The 27,860-nt window shown below is 58.9% G+C and overlaps 1 protein-coding gene across 1 annotated transcript; it reads right to left on the bottom strand.

Annotated features, from left to right (window-relative positions):
- Positions 1-309: 309 nt before the first annotated feature.
- Positions 310-27,855, bottom strand: Arid3a (AT-rich interaction domain 3A). The gene is made up of 9 exons (XM_004865992.4): positions 27,763-27,855; positions 23,571-24,223; positions 22,800-23,136; positions 6,794-6,866; positions 4,290-4,473; positions 3,755-4,002; positions 2,738-3,031; positions 1,382-1,480; positions 310-677 (listed from the first exon to the last, which is right to left on the bottom strand). Exons 2-9 carry the CDS (start codon positions 23,957-23,959, stop codon positions 487-489), a joined length of 1,815 nt encoding a protein of 604 aa, XP_004866049.1. The 5' UTR covers positions 23,960-24,223; positions 27,763-27,855; the 3' UTR covers positions 310-486.
- Positions 27,856-27,860: the final 5 nt, after the last annotated feature.

Below are 27,860 nucleotides of genomic sequence, written 5' to 3'. Positions count from 1 at the left end.
GCTGGGTGTGATGAATGTGTCACAGATAAAAATAAAAAGTGAAAATAAAAACGGACAAAAATGCTAACACACAGTGCAGGGATGTATGAGGTAAACAGGGTTGGCTTTGACATCGCAGCTGTTCCATGCCAGATGCCACAGCCGCTTCCCTGGGAGCAGAAAAAGGCTCCAGCGGCTCCAGCAGCTCCAGCGGCTTGGTTTTCCTTTAGGTTCTTTTCACAGTCCTCATAATTCATCTCTGAATGTCCAAAACCTGAGAAATTCAAGTGTTCCTTGGTTCCCCTGTTTTATTAAATTTGCTTTATATATATATATATATATATATGTATATATATGTATTTTTTTCTCTTTCCTTTTTGGCGTCAATGTGGTTTCGTGGTGAAGCTCTGCTCTTCCCACCTGTTGCTTCTGCCTTCCTGGACCCCAGCCGGGGGACTGTCGGGCTCCTGGGGTGGGGCGGCAGTGGGCAGGAGGGGAGCCACGAGGTTAAGGCAATGAGTTATTTGAGGTAGAAGACGTGGGGTGCGGTGCTGCACCTGCCTGGCTGCCCGAGCTGGTCCCTGCGGGTCCTCCCCGGCCACCTGAGTTGCTGCTGCTGCTGCCACCACTGCCACCACCACTGCCTTTGCTGGGTGCTGAGGGTGGCGTGGGGGCTGGCGGCTGAGCAAACAGGACCCCTGGTGCAGGACAGAAGAGAGACTTGTCATGGAAACTGGCCAGGCCACCACTGTCCACTTAACTTCTCGGCTGTGTCCAGCAATGTGTTGACCCTGAAGGTGGATGCCAGTGACCTCCCAGCCACTATCCACTCTGCAACCAGGCTGCCCTCTGCCCACAGCGCCACACAGTGCTTGCTATGTGCCACTGCATTTATTTTCATTCTGAGGATTGGACTCAGCTACCCCCAGCCCATTTTTTATTTTTGTTGTTTATTTTGAGATAGGGTCTCATTAAGTTGCTAAATTGCTCAGGCTTGACTCAAACTTGAAAGCCTCCTGCCTCAGCCTTCAAGAGTGCTGTGATTGGGGCCGGGGATTTAGCTCAGTGGTTCCGGTGCCTGCCTTGCAAGTGCAAGGTCCCAAGTTCGATCCCCAGTACCAAAAAAAAAGGAGTGCTGTGATGACAGACAGGCATCACTACGGCCAGCTACCACTTTTGTTTTGTTTTGTTTCGAGACAGGGTCTAGCTATGTAGTCCAGGTTAGCCTCGAACTCTCAGGGACCCTCCTGCCTCAGTCTCCCATTATGTGAAGACCTCACCTCTCAGCCCCTAGCTGCCCTCGCCCAGCTCTTGCCTCTGGTCCCTGGCCAGGGACAGCCCAGGGGCCCTGCGTTCAGCAGGGACAGCAGTGGCCCGGGTGGCTGAGGCCTCGGGCACCTACCTGTGTACATGATGCCGTTGAGCTCGACCGACATACTAATACTGTTGCTGCCGTTGGCGCCTGCGAGGCTGACAGCCGAGTCCTGCCGGCTCTCAGAGGCTGCAGGGAAAAGAAAACCGCAGAAATGTGTTGGCTTGGTGGCTGTCTGCCCGCTTGACAGTAAGCTCCAAGAAGGTGCAGGCTGCTTTGTCACTAGCACGTGCAGCAGGTGCTCAGTGGGCTGTTTGTCTCCCTCTGCTATTTTTATTTTTTTGGACACAAGGTTTCACTAAGGTGCTTGGGTAGAGACTGAAATGATCAGCCTGCCTCAGCCTCCAGAGTAGCTGGGATCACAGGGGAGTGCTCGGCTATATTTATTTGCCCTTCCTTCCTTCCCTGAGGTGGGTTGGAAACCGGGTCTTGCCATATAGTTCAGGCGGCCTTGAACTCACTACATAGCCCAGGATGGCCTTAAACTCCTGGTGACCCTCCTGCCTCAGCCTCCTGAGTGCTGGGGTTATAGACATGCACCACCACACCTGACTACACATTTTCTTTTCTCCTTCCTTCCTTCTCTCTTTCTTTCTCCCCCGCCCCTTTTCGATACGGGGACTCGAACTCAGGACCTTGCACTTACCAGGCAGATGCACGCCACTGGGCTAAATCCCCAGCCCTTTTTTTGGTTTTTGGTGATAGGGTCTCATTATGCAGTTCAGGCTGGCCTTCAATTCACCGTGTTCCCCAAGCTGCCCTTGAATTTGTAGCAATCTTCCTGCCTCAGCCTCCCAACTGCTAGGATTACAGGTGTCCGCCATCATGCTGGGCATTTTTTTTTGGTACCAGGGATCGAATTCGGGTCCTTGCGCTTGCGCAGCAGGCGTAAAACCACTGAGCTAAATCCCCGACCCCTCATATTATTTATTTTAAAAGAGATTGCCAGCCGGTTACAGTGGCCTGTCATCCTGGCACTCTAGCAGGCTGAGGCAGGAGGATCACAAGTTCCAGCCCAGCCCAGACAATTTACTGACTTAGTAAGACCCTGCCTCAAAATTTAGGCTGTGGATGGAGCTCAGTGCAAAGGCCCTAGGTTCAATCCCTAGACCTCTCTCCCCCAAAAGGAGAGAGAGATAGCCAAATTGTCACCTCTTTACCCTCCTGCCCATAGGACCAAGGTCCCTATACCTTAGCCAACCCCTGAGGCTAAACTCATGGGAGGCACCCTGTTGGTGTAGATGTGCAGTCCGCCAACTAAGTGGGCTCAGCATCTTTAGGAGCTTTTTAGTCCCCGGACCCCCCGTCGCCCGCTGGCTTGTTGGCCTTTTGTTATTGTGGTCGGCTCTGAGGCCCTTGCTGCTCGGGCGTCTGGCTGGTTGGTACCTTGGCTGTTGATCCGGATGCTCATGGGCAGCTGGGCAGTCATGGCCAGTAAGTTCTGCTGCAGAGCCCGGTGCAGGAGCCGCTGCTGCTCATCAGCGACCAGCACCATCTTCTTCTCCGGGGGCTCCCCAGACTCCAGCTTCTCCCGGATGTGCTCCAGGGCCGCTGCCTGCGCTGCCACGGCTGCCTGGGCCGCTGCCGCTTGCACTGCTGCCTGGGCTGCCACCACTGGGTGGCCAGCCAGGGACACAGGCAAGCGGCTGGGGACTGTGATGGGGATGGCTGAGTCCTCCTCTAGACACACAGGAGAGAGCAGCGGTCAGAAAGGAACCCAAGCGGCCTGGCCCCGGGGAGCTTGCTTCCTCTGCACAGAGACAGATGGCTTTACAAACAGGTGCGAGTGCCATAAAACCCCTGTCATCCCAGTACTCAGGGGGCTGAGGCAGGAGGGTCACCCCAAGTTTGGGGTCGGCCTGGGCTATATAGTGAGTTCAATGCCAACCTGGACTACATAGTGAGACCCTGTTTCAAAAAACCAACCAACCAACCAACTAAATAAATAAACCCTCTGTAACAGCAGATGTGCTGCCAGCAATATCACTTATAACAACAGCATCCACTGGTGTTTAGCATTCATACTTTTTAAATTTTTTTTACAGTACTGGGGATGGAACCCAGGGCCTATGCACTGAGCTACATCCTTGGCCTTTTTTTATTTTTTATTTTTGGTACCAGGGATCGAACTCAGGTCCTTGTACTTGCAGGGCAGGTGGCGGAACCACTGAGCTAAATCCCCAGCCCCCTTTTTATTTTTTATATGGAGACAGGGTCTTGCTAAGCTGCTAGGGCATCCTGGCTCAGCTTCCCAGAGTGCTGGGGTCACAGCTGTGTACCACCCTGCCTGGCACCTTTCTGGATGCCCACCTGGGATTTCTCTTGGTGATCTGGAGGGGGGAAGGATTCCCCACACCCCAGAGCCATGCTGGAATGTGGCCCGGGGCCCCACACAGCCCTCACCTTTCTTGATCTTGGGGGCTGGGGTGATGGAGCTGCCGTTGGTGCTGGCGGCCAGGCCCAGGGACTGCACGGGCAGCTTGGGTGAGGACAGCATGCCGTGGGCACTGCCTGGCGAATAGGCGAAGAGGGAGCCGCCGAAGCTCTGGCGCCGGCCTTCCCTCCTGTTGCTATCGATGGCGGCCTGGAGCTCGTTGGGGCTGCTGAGGCCACGCCGCTCACACTCGTAGGGATACAAGTACTTCATATACCTGTGGGTGTGGACAGTGTGGCACTGGGCTGCCCCTGACCGGGCACAGGGGCAGCACCATCCCGTTTCCCTGTGACCAGTTTTATTCTGAGACAGGGTCTTGCTAAATTACTAAGTTGCCCAGGGTGGCAGTGAACCAGAGATCCTCCTGCCTCAGCCTCCCAGAGTGGTAGGATGACAGGCGTGCAGCACCAGGCCCAGCTCTGTGGGGTCTTTAAACTAACCACTACTGAGCTGCACCCTGAGCCTGATGTCCCCCTGGCCCAGCAGCCCGGCCCGGCCACTCACTGGGTCCTCAGCGTGAAGGCAGCGCTGGTGATGGAGGTGGGCAGGTTGAGGCCCTTAGTGATCTCCCGCCACAGCTTCTTGTTGATGACCTCCACCAGGCCGCCCTTCTCCGTCACCAGAACGTACAGCATGAACAGGTCAAGCACCTGCTTGGCCATGATGGGGATGCGGTTCACGGGTGTGCCTGCGGACGGCAGGGCGCAGGTGAGGCGGGGCATTTCGGGCTCCTACCCTCAGCAGGGGGCGCTCAGGGCGGGTCCTCTCCGGTGTCCTGGGCATTGTGGCGTCCCTGGCCTCCATCCGCCCTATATCAGGAGCTCCCCAGGGTGATGGCCACAGATGTCCCCGGACATCACCCGGTGTCCCCTGGAGAGCAGCATCACCCCAAGGTGAGAACCAACCCTGCTCGACAGCACAAGGAGGCAGTACTGCCTCAGTTTCTCCACAAGCCACCTGGGCTCATGAACAGCACAGATCTCATTGCTGAAAGGGGTTTCTGAGGAGGCCCCCGAGGGGAGTGCTGGGGACAGGCAGGTGTCACAGGGTTATTCTACAACAGCTGCCAGGAGCTCAGCCTGCCTCCCTGGCTGTCTGTCCTGCGCTCCCGCCGGGTCTCTGTGCTCTGGCAGCTTGGCCAGGCCGACCACCTCCCCCCGGCCCGCTCAGACCTCCCCTCCCCTACTGACTCCCCCAGACCCCGCCCACAGCCCGGAACACCCCAGCTCGGCTCACCTGACCTGAGCCTCCTCCCACCCAACTCTGGGCTCAGGAGACCCCTTGCTCACTGACCGCCCCCGGCACGCGGCTGGGATTTCAGCAGCCACTCAGTGAACAGCAGCGAGGGCACAGGGCCCCACCATGAAGGATGAGGGAACTGAGACTCGGGGCAGGACCCCGAGAGTAAAGGGCCAACTCGCTACCCTCCCTCCATCTGGGAAGCACCTCTTGTCCACTCGGCCAGGTTGCAGAGTCCTGGGAATCCTGAGGACATGGGGAGGCCAGGCTCAGACCTGCTGCCCACACCTGCTCCATCTTGGCCAGCAGGGCCCACACCAGCCAGGCCAGGGTGGAAGGATGGTCACAGAGGAGGTGGAGGCTGGCACAGGGAAGGCAGGGAGCCCTCCAGAAAAACAGCAGGGCTGCTGGGGCAGGGCCTCCCCTCTTTTCCAGTCCCCAGGGAATTGTGAGAGAAATCTGGGTTTTACTTTCTGATGTAGGGAAAACAAATAAAACAAAACAAAAATCCTCTCCCCGTCTAGAATAAAGGAAAAGGGGCTAGGAGGGGGTGTTGTCCAGGGTAGAGAGTGATTCTCAGTCCCAGAGGATCCCAACTATAGGAGGGGAGGGTCCAGGGAGGGAGTCAGGAGGGAAAAGGAGCTTTGAGGTGGAGTTTTGAGGGATGTATAGGAGTTTGTTGTTCCCTGCTCTCCAGGTACTCTCAGCTTGGGGAGGGAAGACACTCATGTTCCTGAGTGATCAGAAGCTAAATAGAAGCATCTGGGAGCCCCACCTCACCCACTCCCACCAACTCCCTCTACTTCTGTGCCTTGAGGAAACCAGCCATCATGCCGAGCACTGGGGACCCAGCAAGGTGGTCAGCTTGGGGCCTGGGAGCTGGGGCCCCCCCAGCAGATGGCCAGGGGGCTCAGGCAAGTGTGGACAGGATGATAAAGGGAGTGGGGCGATCTCTCCTGCCACACAAGGTCCAGCAGGGCCGGCTGGGGCTGCGCTCTGAGGATAACGCAGGAGGGGCCCCCTCCCAGGGACCCAGCTGCTTCCCCGCGTGGCACGGGAGGGGTTAACACGGGGCCACTGGGCAGCGGGGTCTGGGAGCCGAGGCCCCTTCTCTCCCTCCTCCCTCCCTTCCGGTGGGGGTGGTGTGGCTGGCCTCTGTGTTTACAGAAGCCAGGGCGGGCCGGCCTGGACAAAACTGGCTGTGCAGGGGGCCTGAGCTGGGACTCAAGGGACCCAGGCTAGACTCCGTCCCGCTCTGCCCAACCTTCCTGCCCCAGGGCCCCAAGGCCACAGCCCTCCCCAGGCCTCAGTGTCCCCGCCTGGGCCTGGGCCCAGATCTGCCCACCACTGGACGTCGCCCCTCTTTAGGCTCGGTCCCCCTGACCCCCTGGCTGGGCTGTTGTCAGTCTTGCTCAGCCAAGGACGGGGCACTGTGGGTGCTCAGTATGTGAGGATGAGCAGGGCACACTCGTCGTGTTTGGGGTCCCTGCTGGGGCCGAAGACTGGGGCCTCGGGTTAGATCCGCAATCATGGGCCCATCCACCACTGGGCCTGGGGGCCTCTAGGGTCTGATGCTGCTCCCCCAAAACAAGCCGATCCTGCCCCCGACCTATGGGCCCTACCGAGGGGTCCTAGGAGCAGAGACAGCCCAAGATCATACCTGGGGTTCATAGGGGGCTGGACATTCAGTTTGGGGCCCCACAGTAGGACCCTCCTCCTCCCTCAGCTTCAGCTGTCCCCACAGTGCTGCCTGCAGACCCAGCACTCACCTCGCTTCTGCATGAAGCTGAACAAGTCATCCAGGAACTCCTTCCTCTTAGGGTCCCCATCGAGTTCGTAGAGCTGAGGGCAGAGGGCAAGGTCAGCGGACGCCAGAGTGGGCAGCACAGGCCGAGGGCCTCCACCAGGGACGGGACCCAGGCCCATTCCTCCCGAGCCGAAGGGCATGTGAACACCTCACTGCCGGGCAGAAGACGCAGCTGGCGCGCAGCCTCGGGGAAGTCCCCGGGTTGCAGGGTTGGAGCTCAGACTGGCGGCTTGAAACCGGGATCCAATCCCCACCATCCAGGAGCCAGGAGCCAAGCCTGAGACCCAGGTCTGTGCCGGGCTCGTCTGTCCCGCCTGTCCCGGCATCCCTGGGCTTGTGGCTGTCATGCACCACACCCCACACCCCCCTGCCCCAGCTCTGCCTCCATCACCCTCTCTTCTCCTCGAAGGACACCAGCCTGCTAGGGCCCCCTCATCTCCATCTCCAACCAATTATATCTGGAAAGACCCGGTTCCCAAATGAGGTCCTCTCTTGGAACTAGAGAACACAGTTCTTTTCATTCATCCATTCAAGGTGCTGGGGATGGAATCCAGGCCTTTGTACTGAGCTCCACCCCCAGCTTTTTAGTTTTTATTTTGAGACAGCGTCTCACTAGGTTGCTAAGTTGCCCAGGCTGAGCTCAAACTTGGGATCCCCCTGCCTCAGCCTCCCAGAGTGCTGGGATGACAGGTGTGCCACCATGCCTGGTTCCAGGGGGTGGATTTCTTGGAGGGAACATGATTCATGCCACAGTGGCAGCACCCAAGTAACCTCACGGGATCATCCTGATGGATGAATCTTCCCTGTGCCTTTGCTGACAGGCACATACAAGCGCATCTACTCCCAAGAGCTGACTCTGGTTTTGTTTTGGTTTTTTTGTCTTTTTTTTTTTTTTGGTACCGGGGATCGAACTTGGGTCCTTGTGCTTGGGTAGCAGGCGGCGAAACCACTGAGCTAAATCCCCGGCCCAAGAGCTGGCTCTGTTTTGCAGATGAACAAACTAAGGCACGGCAGCAGGGGAAGACTGGAACTGGGGAGGACTGGAGACCCGGGGCATAGCCAGGTCCCCTGGCCTCATCCCTGTGTGTAGCATGAGCCAGTGAGCAGGGTGATCCCAGCATCTGGGAGGCTGAGGCAGGAGGATGGCAAGCTTCAGCCAGCTTGGACAGCTTACCAATACTCTGTCTCAAAATTAAAAAATTACAAAGAAAAGGACTAGGAATGTAGCTCAGTGGGAAGGCCCTGGGTTCCAGCCTTAATACAAATAAATAAATAGCCAGTGACCATCTGCGTCCCACGCAGGGCAGGACTGGTTAGGGAGGAAGTGACAGGATGTCACCATAGGAGGGGAAATGCTGTCTGGGGCACCCGCTGGGGAACTGGGGGGCAGGGGGAGCCCTGGCCCCAACAGCCAGCAGCTCACAGTCCCAGAGGGCGGGCAGGCAAGGCAGGCAGGGCAGGGGGCAGCGGGCAGAGATAATTAGAAAGTAGAGCTCAGGTGGGGGCCAATTTGCCGGGGAGAGGCAAGGGCAAATACCAGGCTTCAAATTAAGCTCCAGGGAATGTGGCTGACTGGGCTGTGGGGGGCCTTGAAACCACCAATTAGGCCTAGGCTGGGATAATCTGTCATTAGGTGCTCAGGAGCGTGGCCGAGAAGCTCCGGGCTGGGAAGCTGGGACCTTCCCCCGCCATCCCTTCTGCCAACCTGCCTTTCTCTGGGTCTCAGTTTCCCCATCTGCGTAATGGAGACGGGGGAGGGGGTGCTTCTGGAACAGGGTCGGGAAGACAAGGCATCCGGACCTCATCCCTGGGTGGTCAAGGCCCAGCAGAAGGCCAGCTGTCCGCCTTTGTCTGCGCCCCACCCCGGCCAGCGCCAGACTGGCCGGCCTGCATTCCTGCGCTGATTTATGGCGGCCTGGGAGGCCCCTTTCCCCTCAGCTGCCCGAGGGCTGCGGGGCCTGCAGGTAGACCGGGCCAGACCAGCCAGGCCTTGTCCTTCCAGCCCTGCCCAGCTCTACCTGCGCCTGCGTCGGCCCTGGGTGCCCCTCACCCACTCACTCCTCCTCCTCGCCCTTCGGAAAACCTTCCCAAAGCCAAGCCCAGGGACTCAGTGTGTGTGCGCATGTGTGTGTGGGGTCAGTCCTTGAGCCAGAGCCTAGAATCCAGCCAAGCACAAAGCGACAGCTTAATAAATGCTCCTCGAGCCAGGTGCAGTGGTGTCCGCCTGTTACCCTAGCTACTCAGGAGGCTGAGGCAGGAGGATCTCAAATTCAACCCCAGCTTAACAACGTAGTGAGACCTTGCCTCAAAATTAAAAATAAAAAGAGTCAGGGATATGGCTCAGCGCAAAGGCCCTTGGTTCCATCCCAGCACTGGCCGCCCATACACACTCACAAAGGCTTTATCCAGGACACATAGAAACATTAGGCTCATTAGTGTTGTAGATGAGGAAACTGAGGCCTGTACAAAGAGAGAAGAGCTTGCTCAGGACAGGAGGGGAGTGAGGCCATTAACCCCCAGGCCAAATGGTGGGCTAATAGGCCAGTTGCTGGGCCTGGTAGGACACCCATGAAGCCAGGGCATTGATTCAAGGTCATAAAGGGAGCATCCATAGAGCCCTTCAGCTGCTGGTGGACACGGCAGCCTTAATAACCGTCGCTGTGGGCAGCTAACAACAAAAGCTGCAGTAAAGGCCGCCCCAGCTTTATGGGGCTCTGGCCCCTAGTTCCGCTCCCCTATGGGGCGTGTCCCGCCCTGACCAGCTGGTTGGAGCCCCAGGGGACAGTGTCCAGGCCCAACCCCAGCCCACCCCCACTTGTGGGTGAGCGGGTACAGCTGCTGATCATGGAAAGGCTCTGAGGATACACTGCTGGGCCACAAGACAACCTGTGTCATATCCAGGCCTGGAGCCCCGCGGAGGGTCTGAGATGGACCTGGCACTGTTCTAAGGGGCCAGAAAGCACCGAGTTGGTAACCCAGGCATCCCAGAGCCCTGAACGGGTTAGGAGAAGCTGGGAAAGCCCCTTCGGAGGCCGAGGGCTGAGACACCTGCCCCTCGCACTGGGCAGTCTGATCCCATCAGGGCGGCCGGGGGCCTGCACCGAGGGTCCCCCTGCAGTGCCCCAGGTCCTCTGAGACCCACTGTCCCCTCCCTGGGCTGCCGTCCTCAGCTCTTTTCACGCTGGCCTCCAACGGTGCCCCCCATAAATGCCGCACCTCCAGGGAGTGGCCCAGGGCATCGCACTGGCACCCCCACCCCGGTTTCGATTTGACAGACACCCCTACCTTCTGGGTTGGCCTTGTTTCTCCCCCCCCCCCCCCGGCCTTCATCATCAAGGTCTATGGGTCTTCAGGTCTGGTTTCTGGGCTGTCTGCTTTGGACCGTGAGGGATTTTTATCTGATTTTTTTTCCCGGGTCTAAAACCGCACACACAACCGCTTAATAAATGCTTGTTTTGTTGTTGTTGTTGTTGTTTGGTTTTTTTGGTACTGGGGATTGAACTCGGGTCCTTGGGCCTATGCAGCAGGCGGTGAAACCACTGAGCTAAATCCCCGGCCCAGGAAACGCTTGTTAAATGAACTTCATTTCTCAGCCAAGGCATGCGTCCCCCAAATTGGTGCCCAACTGGATTCAGCTTGGGGCAGGCAGGGCCTGGTTTCCCCTCAGCCCTTTCCATCTGAGATACGGGTGCAAAATCAGAGCAAGGATGGGGGTGAGGGCTAGGTGGGGCATCCAGCAGGCACTGGCTAAGGGCACATCTTGCTTCCCCACTGTCCGCCCAGGAAGTGGGGGTGTCGCACCCCCTGGCTCCTGGATCAGGCCTCTCCTGGAGGCCCTTATTCCTACCAAGGAAAGGACCCTAAAACACACGCGCTTGCCCACCCCCAGGCCTTTGTACTGCCTGTGGCCTCAGCCTGGAATGTGGGTCCCAGATCTCCACAGGCTCCTTCTTCCCCATGGTCCCCTTAGGCCCTCCACACCCTCTGACCCTTCCTTTTGCTCTAGGGCCTGCCAGGTGAATGAATGAAAGAATAAATCTCCTTGGTCCCAGTCAGCCCTTGGCTCTGCATGCTGGGAGAGCTGAGGGGCAGGGATGTGGGGGGCTTGGGGATGAACAGTCGTGGCCCTTCTAGATCCTACCAGGCATCCCAGACTCAAGCGTGGCCTGGGAGGAGAAGGGTGGCCCTAGCCCTGTGGGCAAACTGCAAGTTCCCCTTGGGGGTGGAGGTGCTGCTGCCCAGGCCGAGGCAACTTCAAGCCCCCCAAGCAGGCAGGGGGTGTTAGCCAACAGCCCTGCAGGGAGGGGACCCCTGGGGACGGAGGGTGCTTAGTCCTGGCTCGGGACCCTGGCCTAGCCCGGGGGAAAGGCCAGGAAAGGGCCCTGAGGCGTGCAGAAAACCCAACAGCGAGAGCCTGTCTCAAAATAAAGCATTTCAGCCGGGCATGGTGGTGCACGTCCACGATGCTAGCTAGCACTCAGGAGGCTGAGGCAGAAAGATTGCTACGAGTTTGAGGCCAGTCTGAGCTACATAATGAGACTCTTATCTCAAAACAAAAAAACTACAGAGTGACCAGGAGACAGCTGTGTTGGGACAGGCTGCCGTCGCCTGGGTCCCAGGTGGGACCGGAGATGGCCACCCCAGCTTACATCTCTGCCGTGGGCCCCACCTTAGCATCTGAGCCAATTCCCACTGGCGTGGGAGCCCAGGGTGGCGTCCCCAGCCAGGGGCCCCAGCTATAAAGAAACGGCCTGTCTGTCTGTGGGGCCCCGAGAACCTTTGTCCCCCGCCTGCCCAGGCCCTGTCTGCTCAGCCCCCTGCCGCGTCCAGGTGGCTCCAAAGTCCTTGGGGCCCCACCTGGGGACAAGGCCACCGGGCAGGTGGGTGGGGTGGACCCCAGGGACTGCAGACGGCACCCAGGCCACCAGGAAACCAGGGAGAATCAAGAAGCCACCCTAATGCCTGGGGCTCGGAGCGCAGAGTTGGGGGGGAGGCTTCGTGGCCAGTGGGGCTGTGGGGAGCATGGATTTCTAAAAGCACTGCTTTGTCCCCACCGACTCGGTGCAAGGGAAATCAGAGCTGGCTTCCCTTGGGGTCCAGAAAGGGGTTCGAGAGCACTCAGAAGACATGTGGAAATGAGTCAGGTCTTACCAGGCAGCTGCTCGGGAGATAAACCACTAGGGACAGGGACCTTGGGTGGGAACCTTGGCTCTGCTGGGGGACAGGAATGAACGAGGGTAAGAATCTCGCAGTCACTCAGGGCTGGGGCGTCCCGGCCTTTCGTTTTAAAATCTCAACTACTAAAAAAACTCAGTAAAATGGTGTGAAATTCAGATAACAGAAAATTGAGCAGTTTACGGTGGACAATTTCATACATTCGTCAAATTGTGTGACCATCACTTCTACTGAGGTCTGAACATTCCTCTGTCCCCAAAAGAGGCCTTATCCCCATGAGCAGTCACCCCATCCCCTCCTTGGTCCCGGCATCCATGAGTCCACTTCCCGTCTGTGCTCGCCTGTCCTGGGCGTTTCCTGTTCACAAAGCCCCACACTGTGTCCTCTGTGTCTGGCGTCTCTCACTGAGCACAGTGTTCCCAAGGTCTGTCCACGCTGTGGCAAGCATCACAGCCTCACTCTTTTTCCTGGCTGAGTAATATCCCACCATGTGGATAGACCATGCTGTGTTTATCTATTTGTCCCTCGATGGACACCGTGGCTACTTCTGCCTCTGGGCTGTTATGAATTGTGCTGCTGTGCGCATGAGGGTGGATCTTACCCATTTTCATAACCTTTGGGTTTTGGATAAGAAATGACTCACTGCTACTTCTATAACCCAAGTTAAACTAACATGGCTGTTTTTTGTCTCTTGACCTTCCTACCCCCCATAAAAGCCTAGAGGAATAGGCCAATGAATCAGATAGCAATTCTTTCTCTCAGCCCCAGGGAAGAGAGTCCTGGGGCTTGGAAATCTTTACATCACCAGGCATTGGCTGCTCATCTTCCCTGCCCCACAACCCTCCAAGGCTCCCTATTGCTCTCAGGAGAAAGCCCACTCCTGGCTTGCCCCAAGCCCACCACTCCTCCATTGTCTCCAGCTTTTCTCCCTCTCTCCAGCTTCCTTCCTGTTCTCTGGCCATGAAGGCCTCCTGGCTATTTTTGCCTCCTTGCTGGCCCTGCCCCAGGGCCTTTGCACTCACAGGTCCTCCCCCTCTAGAGTCCCTTTTCCAACTTCAGCTTCTGTAACTGCAGCTTGAGGGCAGCCTACTCTGTCCCCAGGCCCGGGTGGTGCCTCCTGTGGCAGCCCTGACCAGCATCTGTCACGGGGCCTGTGACTGCTGCTTCGACGTTTATTTTGGGATCTTTTTTCTTATCAATGTCTATTTTTCTCATCTGCCTCCCTTCTTGATGCAGGCAAAATCAAGGTGAGTGTCTTGAAAGTGGGCGCCCCCTAATAAAAGCAAAAAGGAAAAACTAGCACCTCTCATTACCTCCGACCCTAACCCAGCCCCTCAGCTCCGCGCCTGTGTTATCTATGGTGGGATGAGGCCCCGGGTAGCTGAGAGAGATGACTCAGCATGGCGGCAGTGACACTGGGGGTTGGATGGGCAGAGTCCCTGGGGGCCTGGCCAACTCCCCTTCTCCAAAACACCCACGCTGTCTGCCTGGTGGGGCCATGAACAGCCTTCACACACCCAAGGGGCCCCTCTCTACACTTGGGGAAACTGAGGCGGGGAGCGAGGCAGAACAACACAACCAGTCCTTTCCACGGCCCTGGGAGGCAGGGAAGGACGTGGCCAGTGGGGACACTCCCTGGGGGGAACTCAGCCCCCAAAAGGCAAGGAGGCCCGGGGAGGAACAGACAGGAGAATAAATGAATGAGAATAGGTGATCGAGGGCGGAGCGGGCATGGTGGGGCTGCAGAAGAGGAGAAGCCAGCCGGGCCTCAGTTTACCCTTCCAAGGGTTGCAGTGCTCAGGAGGCAGGCGCTGAGGTCCCTTCCAGAAGACCCAGCTGGCACACGCAGGGGATTTCAAGTTTGAGGGTTTTTTTTCCCATCCTGGAAACTCCCCGGAGGGTAAAGTGGGGACTCGGAGAGAGCCACCCAGTGAAAGGGACAGCGGCGCAGGGTTATACCAGGCCAATGCACCCTGGGGCCGTTACCCGGGGCTTCTGGGGTGTCCGGGCCTGTGCCAACTCTGCGGACACGAAGTATCCAAGATGGACCAGGATTTCCCCTCACAGGGAGCCCCAGCCAGTAGGGAGACAGAAGACATCAAACTGGGGTGCTGGGAGAGCTGGGAATGATGGATGGCACACGCCTGTGATCCCAGGACTTGGGAGGCTGAAGCAGGAGGATTGTTGTTAGTTCAAGGCCAGCCTGAACTGCACAGTGAGACCCTGTCTCAAAACAACTACATCAGGGTGCTGGGAAGAGTTGGCTGAGGTGATGGTCTACAGTTAAACTGGTGCCCAGGAATCAGATGGGCCGGGCACTGTAGTACAGGGCTGCTGCCCTGCATTCAGCAGGGGTGTAACCAATGCCCTCTGTGCAACCTCAGGGCCTTCAGCCCTCTCTGGGCACTGCCTGGCCATGCACAGGCCTCGGGGTGCACCTGACAGGCTGGGGGCTTCCCCATCAGCTTGGGCCACACGGCCGTTTCATTTCCCGTCAGCTCCTTGGGCTTCAGGAAATTGGGGAAGTGATTCTGGGCAGGGCAGAAACATCTGTCCCCGGGCCTGGGCCCCTCCAAGCCCTCGGCACCCCACCCACGGGCCGGTATTAATAGCGCTCCCGAAATGACCAGGCGGCCCCCAGCGCTTCCAGGTGCTTCTCTGATTTCCGGATCACGAGACTGCGGGGCAGAGGGGGAGGTGCTGACCCCCAAACTCTTCTGTTTGTCTCCATCTGCAGTTCGGGGGCACCTAAGAACCTCAGGTTCTACTGTGAAGTGGGCCATGGAGACCCAGGTGTGGCAGCAGCAGGGTCGGCCTCAAGAATGCATCCAGTCCCAGCATTCAGGAGGCTGAGACAGGAGGAACATTACAAGTTTGAGGCCAGCTTGGGCTATGTAGTGAATTCAAGGCCAGCTTAGATGACATAGTGAGAACCTGTCTCAAAATAAAAATTGGAAAAGGCTAGAGGTGTGTGTAGCTCCATGCAAAGACCTTCTGTTCCATCTCCAGTACCAAATTTAAAAATCCTATTATGGGGCCAGGGATTTAGCTCAGTGGTTCAGCTGCCTGTCTCGAAAGCACAAGGTCCTGAGTTCGATCCCTGGTACCAAAAAAAAAATCCTATTATGGAAGGAAGCACCCATTTCCCTGAAGCCGAGACCTGGACATCCCCAAAAGCACCAGAAGGGTTTCTTCCCTTGTGCCCAGCCGTTCCCGGTGTCCCCCTGAGGTCTCCGAGGCTCCCAGCCTGGATTCTGAAGCCACCTGCGTCCACCTCCCACTGCAGGAGCACCAAGGAGCACATGGGGAGACGCACGCCAGCTCAGCCTGGCACATGGCAGTGCCCACAACCTCCCTGCCCTTCACTGTGGGAGCCGGAGCAGGGGGCAGAAGTGGGCAAATGGCAATTCACGCGGGGACAATCCTGGTTACAGATGGGGACACAGGCACAGCAGAGAGGGACAGGCAAATGTCACTGATGGAGGACACACGGGGTGAAATGGGGGGCCGAGTCAGAGAGAGGGGACAAAGGAAAAAGAAGAGGCAGGCATGGCCCAGGTTGGGGTTGTTCCCCCGTGGAGAGGCGGGGGACCCTGAGTGGGTGGCCATTGTGGCCCTGTGGTCTCCTGTCATGTCCCAGTCCCTCCAACAGCCCCCGGTCTTGGCCGCCACAAAGTACCCTGGGAAGGGTTTATAAAGGGGGGGACCCCAGGACGATGTGGATGGAGGGAAGGGATGGGGAACAGTGGGAGCCCTTGGAGGAGTGTGGGGTCCAGGTGGGGACTGGAGACTGTCACCTGGGCCTGGTGCCCCACACGGGTTGGTTCTCCCGGGCCCTGATGACAGGTGGAGGCTGGGGTCCCATGAGACATAGATGTCCCCAGCCTGGACAGACTCGAGCACAGTCAGACCCGGCACCGGGCACTCAGACAATGCGTGGACACCCTCGTCCCCTGCACTGTGCGCCCTCTTCCCACCAGCCAGGGGCCCCCATGCCTGCTTTGCTCAGCCCCTGGGCCCCAAGCGTTGTCACATGGCCGTCTCCCTGTGTCTGTGTACAAATTTCTTTTATCAGTACCAGGCACTGAACCTAGGGATTTTGCTCAGCTCCATCCCGAGCCTTTTTAAATTTTTTATTTTGAGACAGGGTCTCGCTCAGTGACTAACTCGCCCAGGCTGGGGTGGAACTTGTGGTCTCCTGCCTCGGCCTCCTCAGTAGCTAGGGTGTCACCAGGCTGAATTTCCTTGACACCATCACTGCCTCCACACCCCACCCTGGTGATGCTGTTGTGACTTCCAGCACTTGTAGCACCCTGATTCCAAACAGTCCCATTCTGAGGTTCTGGTGGATTTGCGTTTGGGGGTCACTGTTCACCCCAGGCACACTTCCTCAGGAACAAGGTGTTCATGGCTCTTCCAGGACAGGAGGGCAGGAGGCTGGGGTCAGGGCCAGCTCCCGAATGGCACTCTCCCTGCCCGGCCCCTACAGTGCCCCAGGCCCCCCAGCCAGCCCTGACCACGGGGCAAGGCCTCAGCCTGGAGCTCAGCCTCAATGGACAGATTAGTTACCGTTTAACCCTGTGACCCCCAATTGTCCTCCAGCCATGCGCAGCGGGCAGGCGGAGAAGGGGTAGGCTCGTGCGCCCACCCACCAGGCTGAACCCCAGCAGCGCCCCCGCCTGGAGGGGGGCAGACAGGGCTGGAGAGGCACCTGGGCAGTAAGCGGGGGTGGCTGGGCATCTGGCAGGGGTCTGGGGACGGCTCTGCAGCCCAGCATCTCCCACAGGGAACATGTGGCCCCTGCCTGGTCAGGGCTAGGCAGGGAACTGAAAAGGGCCCCAGAAGCCAGGCATGGTGGCCCACGCCTGTCACCCCAGCACTCAGGAGGCTGAGGCAGGAAGATCACTGTGAGTCTGAGACCAGCCTGGGCTACACAGCAAGTTCAAGGCCAGCCTGGACTATACAGTGAGACCCTGTCTTAAAAATTAAAGTGAAATAGAAGGAAAAAATGGAAACAATGATTTTGTACATAGGGAAGGAAGGGGGCTTGGGGGGAAAGAGATAAAATAAAATTTATTTAAAAAATTTTTAAAAATGAATAAATAAAATAAAAGGATATCAGGAGGGGAAACTGAGGCCTGCCCAGTGCCTTCTCCAGAAGGTCAGTCCCCGTGGCTGGTCCACATGTCAGTGGTCACCAGGGCTGAATCAGCAACTCCTCCAGGACCCATGTGGGTGCCTGACCTGTGCCCGGTCACAGCAGTGACCAGATGGTGGGCTCAAGGCTAATGGTTAACAGGACCCTCAGTGACCTCAGGGGCCACAGTGGGCTGCAACACTGTACATACACACACACAAAGGCATGAAGACACCACAGCATGTGCACACATGGCCACATGCAAACACAGAGGCCATGGTGGTGCACACCTGTAATCCCAGCACTCAGGAGGCTGAGGCAGAAGGATTGTCACAAGTTCGAGGCCAGCCTGCACTACATAGTAAGACCCTGCCTCAAAAAACCAAAAAAGCAAACAAAAGACTGGAATATATCTCAATGCAAATGCCCTGGGGTGAGTTCCCAACTGGGGAAAAAACCCCACAAACAAACAGGGACATACAGAGCTTGTCAGAGGCAGCTGGAGACAGAGGCAGAGGGCTTAGATGACAGATATACACACAGATGCCACCACGTGGGTCCCTGGGTCCAGAACTTGACCCACACAGGGCCCCACATGCCGCCAGCCACGTCCCTATGCCCCTCCCCACCTGGCTGAGTTGGGGACACTGCCCACTGGGCACCACTCCCGCCCACAGCGGCGTGTGTTATTAGAAGGCGTGGGGCGGGGCCAGGCACTTGGCAGCAGCCATGGGGTGGGGAGCCAGGCTATGGTGGTGGCGGCGGTGACCCTGTGGCGGTGACCTGGCGGCTGGGCGGTGGCACAGGGGCCAGATAAGGTCCTTCCGGCTGAGTCAGTGTGGTTCCTGGGGCTGGCATGGGCCAGGGCACAGTGCCAGGGGCTGGCGGGCAGGAGTCCTCCTGGGCCCGCCACAGCCCAGCTGGCTGAGTGCCAGCAGCCACAGCCACTTTGATGAGGCGGAGCTGCCCGGTGAGGGACTCCCCGCCCCCACCCCGCCCCTGCCCCTGCCCTGACTGGACCACTGCTGGCTCCAGGCCTGCTGGACAAACATGCCCCGTCTGGCACATATCCGACGGCACCACCAGCAGCACCCTCTGTCCGACCTCCAGGCCTCTGCCAGGCGGCACCCTCCGCCCGGCACACCCAGCCCGGCTGGGAAAACTCTGAGTCTCCTCCCCTGGCTGCCCACAGCAATGGCCTCTTCGCCTCCTGCATGGACTGGAGACTGCTCCATTTTGTCGGAAGCGTGGGCCCAAGGAGAGAGTCCTTTGAGCCCTAAATGTTCTGGCAAACTCTTACATACCCTGCAAAGCCCCAGTTCCAAAATCCCTTATTTCTCTGGCAGTTTCCCCTCAATCCTCTTTACCTGACCCCTCGGAACTGTGCAGAGCTCTGGCTCCTACCAGCCTGGGGGTCTCCGTGGCACAAGAGGAAAATGTCTGCCCACTCCCTCCCCGATTCCCACCCCACACAGCCCCAGCAGAAAGTTCAAAGTGCTTGTTTACTGGGAAGAACAGAGGGGCACCAATCGACCACAGCACCTTGAAAAAAACCAGCCTGCTCAGAACATTCTGACCCAGCGGCAGGCACAGAAGGGACAACTGCAAAAAAAAACCCCTAGGAAAACAGCAGCTCACTCAGAGCTGGGGACCACTGGCCAGGCCAGCGAGGAGGTCACACCTCAGCAGCCCCAAGATCCCATTTCTGGGGCAGGGAAAGCCCCAGGGCCTCCAGCCACCTTGGAAGCACAGCAATTCTTCCTGTCTGCAACAGTGCTGTCCAGCATTCCTTCTAGAACCAAAAGTGGATTTTCCATCTGTCCCCAGGAGCCAGCGTGGTGGCACGCATCTGTCATCCCGGGACTGGGGAGGCCGAACCACAAAGATGGCAAGTTTGAGTCTAGCCTGGCCCTTCACACTGAAGGACATCCCCAGCCCTCATTAGTTTTTGATTTTGAGACAGGGCCTTGCTAAGTCACTAAGTTGCCCAGGCTGGCTTAGGACTCTGGATCTTCCTGCCCCAGCCTCCCAGAATGCTAGGATTATAGACATGCACCACTGTGCCTGGCTACAAATTGTTTCTGCGTTTTTGAGCTCAGTCGCAAGGCCTATGGTGTGCAGGCTTCCCTTTAAAAAGCAGGAAAAATCCGGACATTTAATGCAAATTAGCACCACAGTCAGAAGCCACTGGGCCCCCAGAGGCACGCCAGTCACCAAAATCTAAGTCAGCAGGAGCTGGAGAGGACGTGGAAGACGCCAGCACACACATCCACACCCAGGGCTGGGGGTAGCTTCCCTAGCAGGTAAATACGCGATTAATATCCTACCCAGCAATTCCACTGCTGGATTCACACCCACAAGAAGAAAACTCACGTGTCTACATGGAAACTTGTACAGCACTGCAAAGCTCAAAGGTACAAATAGCTTAGCTGTCTATGTGTTCAAAAATGGATACACCCAGCATGGTCCATCTGAACACCAGAATATTACTCAGCCAGGAAAAGGAGTGTGGTTGTGACACTCGCCACAGCATGGATGGACCCTGAGGACGTGTGCTCAGTGAGAGACGCCAAACACAGAGGACACACAGCACAGGCTCCATGGACCAGAAATGCCCAGACAGATGAACCCAGAGACAGGAAGTGGACTTGGGGGTGCTGGGACTGGCGGGGATAAGTCACTGCTCATGGGACAGACAGGGCTTTCTTTAGAGGCAAAAGAATGTTCTGAAATCCACAGAGACCCTGGTTGCAATGTCCCGAAAAGCCACTGAATTGTATACTTTCAAAGGCGAACTGCGTACGTGTAAAGCAGATTTCAGTGAAAACTGAGTCAACATTTATCTGAGTTGTTGAGATTCAAGCGTCAAGCCCCAAAGCAGCTGAAGATCTGGAATTAAGAGGCCGCCAGCTCAAAGCCACACAATGGCCACTCCAGTGCTCGGGTGTGGCCATGTGGGTGACAGGAAGCCGCCAGGATGCACTCCTAGTGCCAAGATTCCAATCGCAGTCCATGACGCACTGGAGCCCGGGCCGGGCTGGGAGCTCTTTCTCCAGGACAGGTGGCTCCACCCCCACCAGGCCCTTGATTTTCAAGGAACTCAGCCTGGCCGGCCCCCCAACCCTCGGGCCTCAGCAGAGTCTCCCAGCTGCGGGGCAGAAGTGTCAGCCCCGGGCCCTGCCAAGACCAGAAGGAGAAGCTCAGACAGTGCCAGGTGGCGGCGGCTGGCCAGGGCTGCCACGTGCCAGGAAGGCAGTGGGGCCAGCGCCAGAGTCAACACGGCCGGCAGCCCAACATCTGCCGGGCTGGCGGGGCCCAGACTGCTGCTGACAAGCCCGGCACCAACGCCTGCCCAGCTGGGAGGAAGGCAGAGCCAGCCCCAGCTGGGCAGAGAACACGGTGCCTGGACTGCAGGGCCCTCCCCGTCTCCCCACAACATCCACATCCAAAATCCAATCATCATACAACACCCACTTCCCAGACCAGACAGCCAGCAGCACCGGCCTCTGCACACACCGAGCCCTGCCCACCTCGGGACCACGTGCGGCTGTCTCTCCTGCCAGGTCACCTCTCGGCCACACTGTGCTCTTTTTTAATTTTTTGCATTGAACCCAGGGCCTGCATACTGAACTACATCCCCGACAGGGCCTCACGATGTAGTTCAGGCTGGCCTTGAACTCACAGCCATCCTCCTGCCTCAGCCTCCCAGAGTGCTGGGGCTGTAGGAATGCACCTTAAGCCTGGATTCCTGGCTCCTTTTTCCCATTCACTGCTGTTACAAATGTTCCAAGTTGAGGGGCCTTCCACTCCCCCATGCTGCTCCCAGATGTGCTCTCATCCCTGATGTCCTGGTCATCACTGACTTTCCCTGACAGAGGGAAACTGAGGCACAGAGCATGGTGGAGCTGACCAGATAGCCAGAACCTCCCTCTTGGGCCTGGGCCCAAGGTAGCAGCTGCAACCAGGCATGGGGTGTGGCCCAGTCACACCCAGAATCGGTGACGTCTCCCTGAAGGTCTGCTGGCTGTCTGCCCACCTTGTACCTCCACCTAGGACCAGGGGCCAGGAGGGGAGGCTGCCACAGCTCCCTCGGGTTCCTTGAAACTCTCCCTCCTGATTCCTCAAAATTCTCCCTTCTGCCTCTGAGCCTTGCTTGTCCACCACTTGAAGCACTGTCCCCTGCCTTAGTAACTCCCGTCACAACCAATGGCACCATCATCCAATTTCCAGGTACCTGTGGGTTTTATGGCAGCCCAAACTGAAGTCTCCATCTCTCCTGTTTTTTTTTTTTTGGTTTTGTTTTTCCTTTCTGCAGTACCAGGGATCAACTATGACCTTCACACCGAGCTCCATCCTCAGCTCTTTTTGAGACAGGATCTCACTAAGTCACTAAGTTGCCCAGGCTGGGCTGGAACTTGAGATCCTCCTGCCTCAGCCTCTGAGAGTGTTGGGATGACAAGAGTTCGTTACCAACACCTGGCTCCAAACTTACACCTCTTCATCACTGACAAATTGCAATGCCCCTTTCCACCAAGACAACACCCAGGGAGGCTCAGAGGGTGGAGCCTCTGGCGGCCTGGGACCTCCAGGCCTGTCCCTCGCAGCTACTGTGGGCAGTCAGAGTCCTCTGCTCCCTACCTAGGCCACCAGGCTGCGGCTGTGGCTCCAGTCCTGACAAGGAGGTGAGCTCCCATTGGCGGCCTCGAGAAGCCAGGCAAGGCCCAGCTGGCCAAGGGCTGGGACGAGAGCCCAGCCGGCCACCAGCCACCATCTGCTTTCCATCTGCGCGGTGGACTTCAAAGGCTCCTCCGTCCGCCCGGCCACTTCCTCCAGCCTGGCCGCCCGCGGGGAAGGGCCAGGGCTACCCCCGCTTCCTCCTTGACCCTCAGGGGCCCAGGAAGCTCTGGGGTGACCCCGAGAGCCCCCACTGGCCCTGCTTACTCCCAGCCTCCCACCACCACAGCCCCAAACGCCTGGTTCTTCTGAAGTCATATCCAAGTGGCCACCGATTGTCCCCAGGGCCGCTGCCCGGGCTGGCACCACCATCCCTGGTTTCCCACAACCACAGGAACGACTGCTCATCTCAATGTGGACACGACTCGCACAGACCCCATGTACCCCGTGTGATGGATAGGATCCCTATCCCTGAGTCACCAAGCCCCGCCTCCCCAACCATGTTGGTTGCCCATAGCTTTTATTTTGTGCAGTTCAGGGGATTAAACCCAGGGCCTTTGCACTGAGCAACATCCCCAGTTCTTTTTATTTTTTATTTTGAGACAGGGACTCACTAAGCCACAAAGTTGCCCAGACTGGGCTTGAACGTGGGATCCTCCTGCCTCAGCCTCCCTGAGAGCTGGGAGGACAAGCGTGCGCCACTGCACCTGGCACCCACCAGCCTTTGAGAAATGGATTCACTCCATCAGGCCTGCCTCTAAGGCTGGTCACCTCACAGTCACCTCCGCCCACCGTGGGGCACAAGTGGCCAGGCTTTAGCAAACGTCTCCTACCTATGTGTCCTGTGTCACAGCCTTTATCACCTGGTCACCAGCCACTGGCAAAAATCTTAGTCGTGGCTCCTTAGAATCTACGGGCCAAGGTCAGCCCAACCCGTGGTGACAGGGAAACCTGAGGACCCTTGTGAGGCCGCGCGACGCACCTGCTTGAACTGCTCCTCGTAGGTCCAGTCCCCATGGTCGGGCGGCTGCAGCTGAGAGGCCACGTGGGTGGCTCCTCCGGGATGAGCAGGGCCAGTTCCCAGCCGTGCAGGGCCACCCAGCGCCCTGGGGACGCCATCTCCGCGGAAGGCCTGGGCTGGTGGGGCCTTTCGGGGGAAGAGGCCTGTGGAGCTCAGGCCTGTAGGGCCCGGGGGGCCCAGCCCCTCTTCCTCATCGTCCTCCTCCTCCTCCTCGAAGTCCTCTTCCTCCTCCTCCTCGTCCTCCTCCTCGTCCCCCATGTCCTCCTCGAGCTCCTCTTCCTCCTCCCACTTTTGCTTCCTGCAGTGGACACGGGGCACCAGCAGGTCAGGGGACAGGGTGCCAGCCTGTCCCAGCACCAGGGACAGGTCCACTGTCTGTCTCAGCTTCAGTTTCCCCTTCTGAAAGTGGAGAGCACAGGCTCCCACATGCTCAGGCTGCGGGGGCCCTAAGCACTCAGATTATTGAGGGCATTCATTCTGTCCCCAACATCCCAGCACAAGGTGACCTGCTCTAGGGCACAGATCCTAGCTCCCGCTCTTCTATGCTCCTGTCCTTTGTCCTGGCTGCATCCCAAATCCTCGAGCCATTCCTGCCCCAGGGCCTTTGCACGGGCCGTTTAGTCTTCCATGCTCCTCAAAGTCCCAGAACTTTGCACACCTCTATCTAAAGCTCATTCCCCCCTCCAAAGCACCATAATGATTTTCTCTGGCACCCCACTGGGCCCAACTCACATGTCATCATCGGAGCCCATATCCTCAAAGTGTCCATCTCCTTCCAAGCATCCTAGCCCCTCCTTGCCTCGGCCGGGTGAGCTGGGACCCCCCTCCTGGTCCATGTCCTCATCTTCTGAGCCAGGGGGACCATCCTCAGAGCCGCCACCAGGGCTGGGCGGGTGTCCGAGGCCTGCAGCAGCAGCCCGCATGGCAGCCAGCGCGGCCATCTGTGCCCTCTGCATTCGTGCACTGTCAGGCTCTCTGTCCTCATCCGGGGTGCCCCGTGCCCGGGCTGCAGGTCCTGCAGTGGGGTTCTCAGGCGGTGGTGGCTGCTGCCGGGCCTCTAGCTCCTGGTGTGCACGTTGCTGCCGTTGCAAGAGGGTCTCCATCACCGCCTGCAGCTTCATGGCTCTTCGGGCCGGGCCGCCACCCCGGGCACCTGGGGCAGGCGGCGGGGGCGGCCCCTGTGGGGAGGGGGCCCGGCCACACTGCAGCGTGGGGGTCTCGGGGGAGCTAGGGCAGTACAGGGTGGCAGGGGGGCGGGGGCGGGAGCCGCCAGCTCAGGCTGAAGGCTGGTGGGGCATGCCTGTGGCGGTGGGGCGGGGCCCTTCTCACGCCGGGCACTGGGGGGCGATGGCTGGCATCCGGCTCATTCACAGCCTCGAAGAGACCTGGGAGGGGCCAGAGAGAGAGAGGAATCAGACCACAGCCAGCCCCATCTGTCCCAAGTCAAACCGCAAAGGCTCGTGGGAAAATCCCTGGCACCTGTGCTCACCAGGAGGCACACCTGGTCGCCTCCCTGGAGGCAGAGGGGCTCAAAGCCCCTATGGCCCCTCTGGCTGCCCACTTGTGGGACTGAGAAACAGGGTCACCCCACTGAGCCTCAAGGGTCTCAGGCCCACAGAAAAATGCTGCCTGGGCCACCAGCAAACTTGGGTTATCTATTGCTTCATAAGGAAAGTGGGAGAGGGGGATTCCGATTGGCTACAGTGAGTCAGTTCCGGACCCTGGCATCCAACTGGGTTCTGGACTCTAGTTCTGAGTTCTAGGTACCGCCCAGGGTTATGTGGAAGCAGCCTGAACCAAAGACCCCCTGGATAATAACCCTTTTTCTCTTTCTCTCTTGGAATAGTGAGGATTGAACCTAGACCCTTTGCACTGGGCTACATCCCTAGCCCTTTAATTTTTTTTCCTTTTTTTTGGTACCAGGGATTGAACTTGAGACCTTGTGCTTCCAAGGTAGGCGGCAGAACCACTGAGCTAAATCCCAGCCCGGTAGCCCTTTTATTTTGACACAGGTCTCTCACGAAGTTGCCTCAGCTCGGCTCCAACTTGCGATCCTCCCGCCTCAGCTTCCCAGAGTGCTGGGATCCAGGCATGTGCCATCATGCCCTGCTCCTCTCTTCTGATGAACACTGATAAAGTTAGTCCAGACTGAGCATTTGCTGTATACCACCCCTGAGCCAACACCCCCTACCCAAACTGGCACCCCATCCTCACGGTAACACCTACACCTTGGCCCCTCTGGGCCTACTTTCCTCATCTGCCAAACTGGTTACAATCAAGGCAAGGGGGAGGGGATGAAGTGGGCTCAGGATCCCAAAGGTGGGTGCAAAGCAGGTGCCCATGGGGAAGGGGAAGCTCCTTGTTTGCCAATGAGGGAAACGGGGGCTCAGGCGGTCCTGTAGGTGGACAGACCCCCGTATCTGGGAGAGGCCAGAGCCCCTACGCTGGCTCCACACTCTCTGCAGGGCAGCAGGGGTCTGGAGTCCCTAGTTCTTAGAGGACTCAAGACGGGTGAATGTCCCACAGTGCAACACTGCTCCACTCTGCCCTCCCCAGGCCCTCGGGTTCCTCAGGCCACTGCTACCCCCATCTGCCTAGGACGCCATTGAGATGTCCCAGGACCTGTCAGCGAACAGTATGGGGACCCAGGTCCCAATGGACCCCCACCTGCCCAGGCAGCCAATAAAATAGACCAAGTAGAACCCAACAGGCCCATGGGGACACCCGAGACAGAGGGCACATCCTGGGGACAGAGTGGGGAAGAGGGACAGAAAGGAGAGTCCAGGAGGCCACCCTTAACCCTGACATGGCAAATGAACCCAGAGTTCACATAGGACTCGCGGGCAGAGAGGGGAGGACAGAGAGACTGGGGGCAGGCTCTAGCCACAGGGGACCTTGGCCACTGTCCACACTCTGGACCCTCTGGTGACCATCCCCACGTACGGGACTCTTGCGATGTAGATATCCAGCCTCCTCAGTCACAGACAGGCCCCCTCCCCAGACTTCCTTTGCCCAAGAGGCTGGGTAAAAGGGCAGTTGCAGTTAGGGGAGCCAGGAGGTGGCCCCATGGGAAAGGGGGTAGAGAGCATCCCAAGGGACCCTGATGTCCCTGCCTGTCCAGCGAGGGCAGAGGTCCCAGGGCACGAAGACCTCGGGAGCTTCGTCCTCCAAAGGTCACAAAAGCAGCACCCAGCGCGCCCCCATCCCCGGGGTGAGAGCTCCTGGTCACCGGCTTCCACCCGACCCAGGAAACGCTGAGGGGACATTTTTGGCCGGGTCTGGTCTGGTCGGCCGCCCCTCCCCCACCTTTGACAACTTCAAGACAAGACCCCCCCCACGGAAACGCTGCAGGCGACGCCCCCTCTTCGGTGATGGTGTTGGGTGGGGGACAGAAGGAAGAGGCTGGAGGAAGCCGCTCCTCCCCGTTGCCCCTCCTCGCGGGCCGCTGGGTTTAATGACCCTTCCGGGTCGTTGAGTGGGGGAGGGGCTCGGGACGGGCCTCTCCGCGTTGGGGCTGGTGGAGAGGAGGGAGCAGGAGGGAACCCTAGACCACCCCCCAACCCAGGACCAGGCCTGGGCTCCCCCATCGGCGCCGCTGATCCCCCGAAGCTGGCGACGCCCACCCCTGCAGACCCCTCCTCCCCCCGGGAGCCCTTTGTCCTCCGCCCCCACCCCCACTTTATGACAGCCCCACGGAGAGGCATTGCCAGGCGGGGACCGGGTGCAGGATGGTCGCCTGGACCGGCTGGGGTGGGGGTTGGGGACGGACCCAGAGCCACACCCTCCTGCCCCCCCCAAGCCTCAGGAGAGGTCACCCGCTCGGCCAGGCCTTGCAAAACACGGTTATTTAAAGAGTTGTGCAAGGCTGGGGCCCGCGGGTGGCGAAAGAGGCCCCCTCACTCCACACAGGGAAGGGCAGGGGGGAGGGGAGGGAGGGGCGCAAAGCTGGGGAGGGGGCTGAGAAAGAGGTGCGGGAGGAGGCTCCCCCCAAGGAAGTGAGAATAGCAAAACCAAAGAAGAAGAAGAAGCAGCAGCAGCAAAAGAAGATAAAAACCCCGTCCGGATTTCAAAGGCTTCTTGGAAAGCGGCAGATTTGCATGGGGACAGGGAGGAGGGGAGACCCTTGTGGCCCGAGCGGCTAAAAACGGAAGATATTTGACAAACCCGCCGCCGGGACCGGCGCGAACGTTGGAGTTGACACACGCGCCCTCCCCGCGCTTCCTGCGCCTGCTTTTGTGTCTTGGGGTGCAGGGAGGCTCTGGTGCTGGGGAGGAGGGTCTTTCCTGGGACCCTCACCCGGGGGGCCGTCCGAGCGCACTCGGGGCGCGGGTCCGCTGGGTGAGCCGGGGTGGACACTTTCTAAGTGAACGCATCAGGCTGGGGAGGGTCTCTGAGAACTGCCCACCTAGGGGCGCGCGAATTCACACCCCGTTTGGGGGGAAGGGAAAAAAAAGAAAAAGAAGCCCCGGGAGCGCAGCCCCCCGCGCGCGCGCGCACAGAGCGCATTTCCTTCCGCCGGGTCCCGGGAGCGCGCGCCTGCGACCCCCAAGCGCCGCCCCGCGCGCCTCAGCGCACTAGGATACCCCGGGAGGTCCCTAGGGTCCGGCGCTAGGGACGGCCGACCCCCCCATAAACCGCGATCGGTTAGGGGAGCCAGCCCAGCCCTGGACCCTCCCCATCCGCGTCTCCACCTAACTTTGGAGACCCCACCCCCACCCCACTCTTGGGTTTCTAGAGCGCAGAGCGCGCAGCCCGGCGCCGGAACGCGCGCTGCAAACGGCCTTACCGCGCGAGGCGGCTCGGGGGTTGCATGCCCGAGGCCCGGCCTCCCCGGCTTCCCCGGCCTCGCCGGCCTCCCCCGGAGCCGGTGCGCGCTGCAGGCTCCCGGCCACCCGCCGGGCTCGTGCCGAGCGCGCCGACTCACCGACTCGCCAGCCCCGTCCGCGTCTACACCCCCATCCGCCCGGATTGGTACGAGGCTCCCCGCGCGCGGCCGGCCCCCCGCCCCGCCCCTCCCCCACC

This window comes from Heterocephalus glaber, unplaced genomic scaffold, assembly GCF_053883595.1.
Source record: "Heterocephalus glaber isolate CG9 unplaced genomic scaffold, H.glaber_assembly_v1.0 deba00001760, whole genome shotgun sequence".
Lineage (NCBI taxonomy): Eukaryota > Metazoa > Chordata > Mammalia > Rodentia > Bathyergidae > Heterocephalus > Heterocephalus glaber.
The sequence above is the reverse complement of the archived record's forward strand: the minus strand, read 5'-3'. Positions and strand labels throughout refer to the sequence as shown.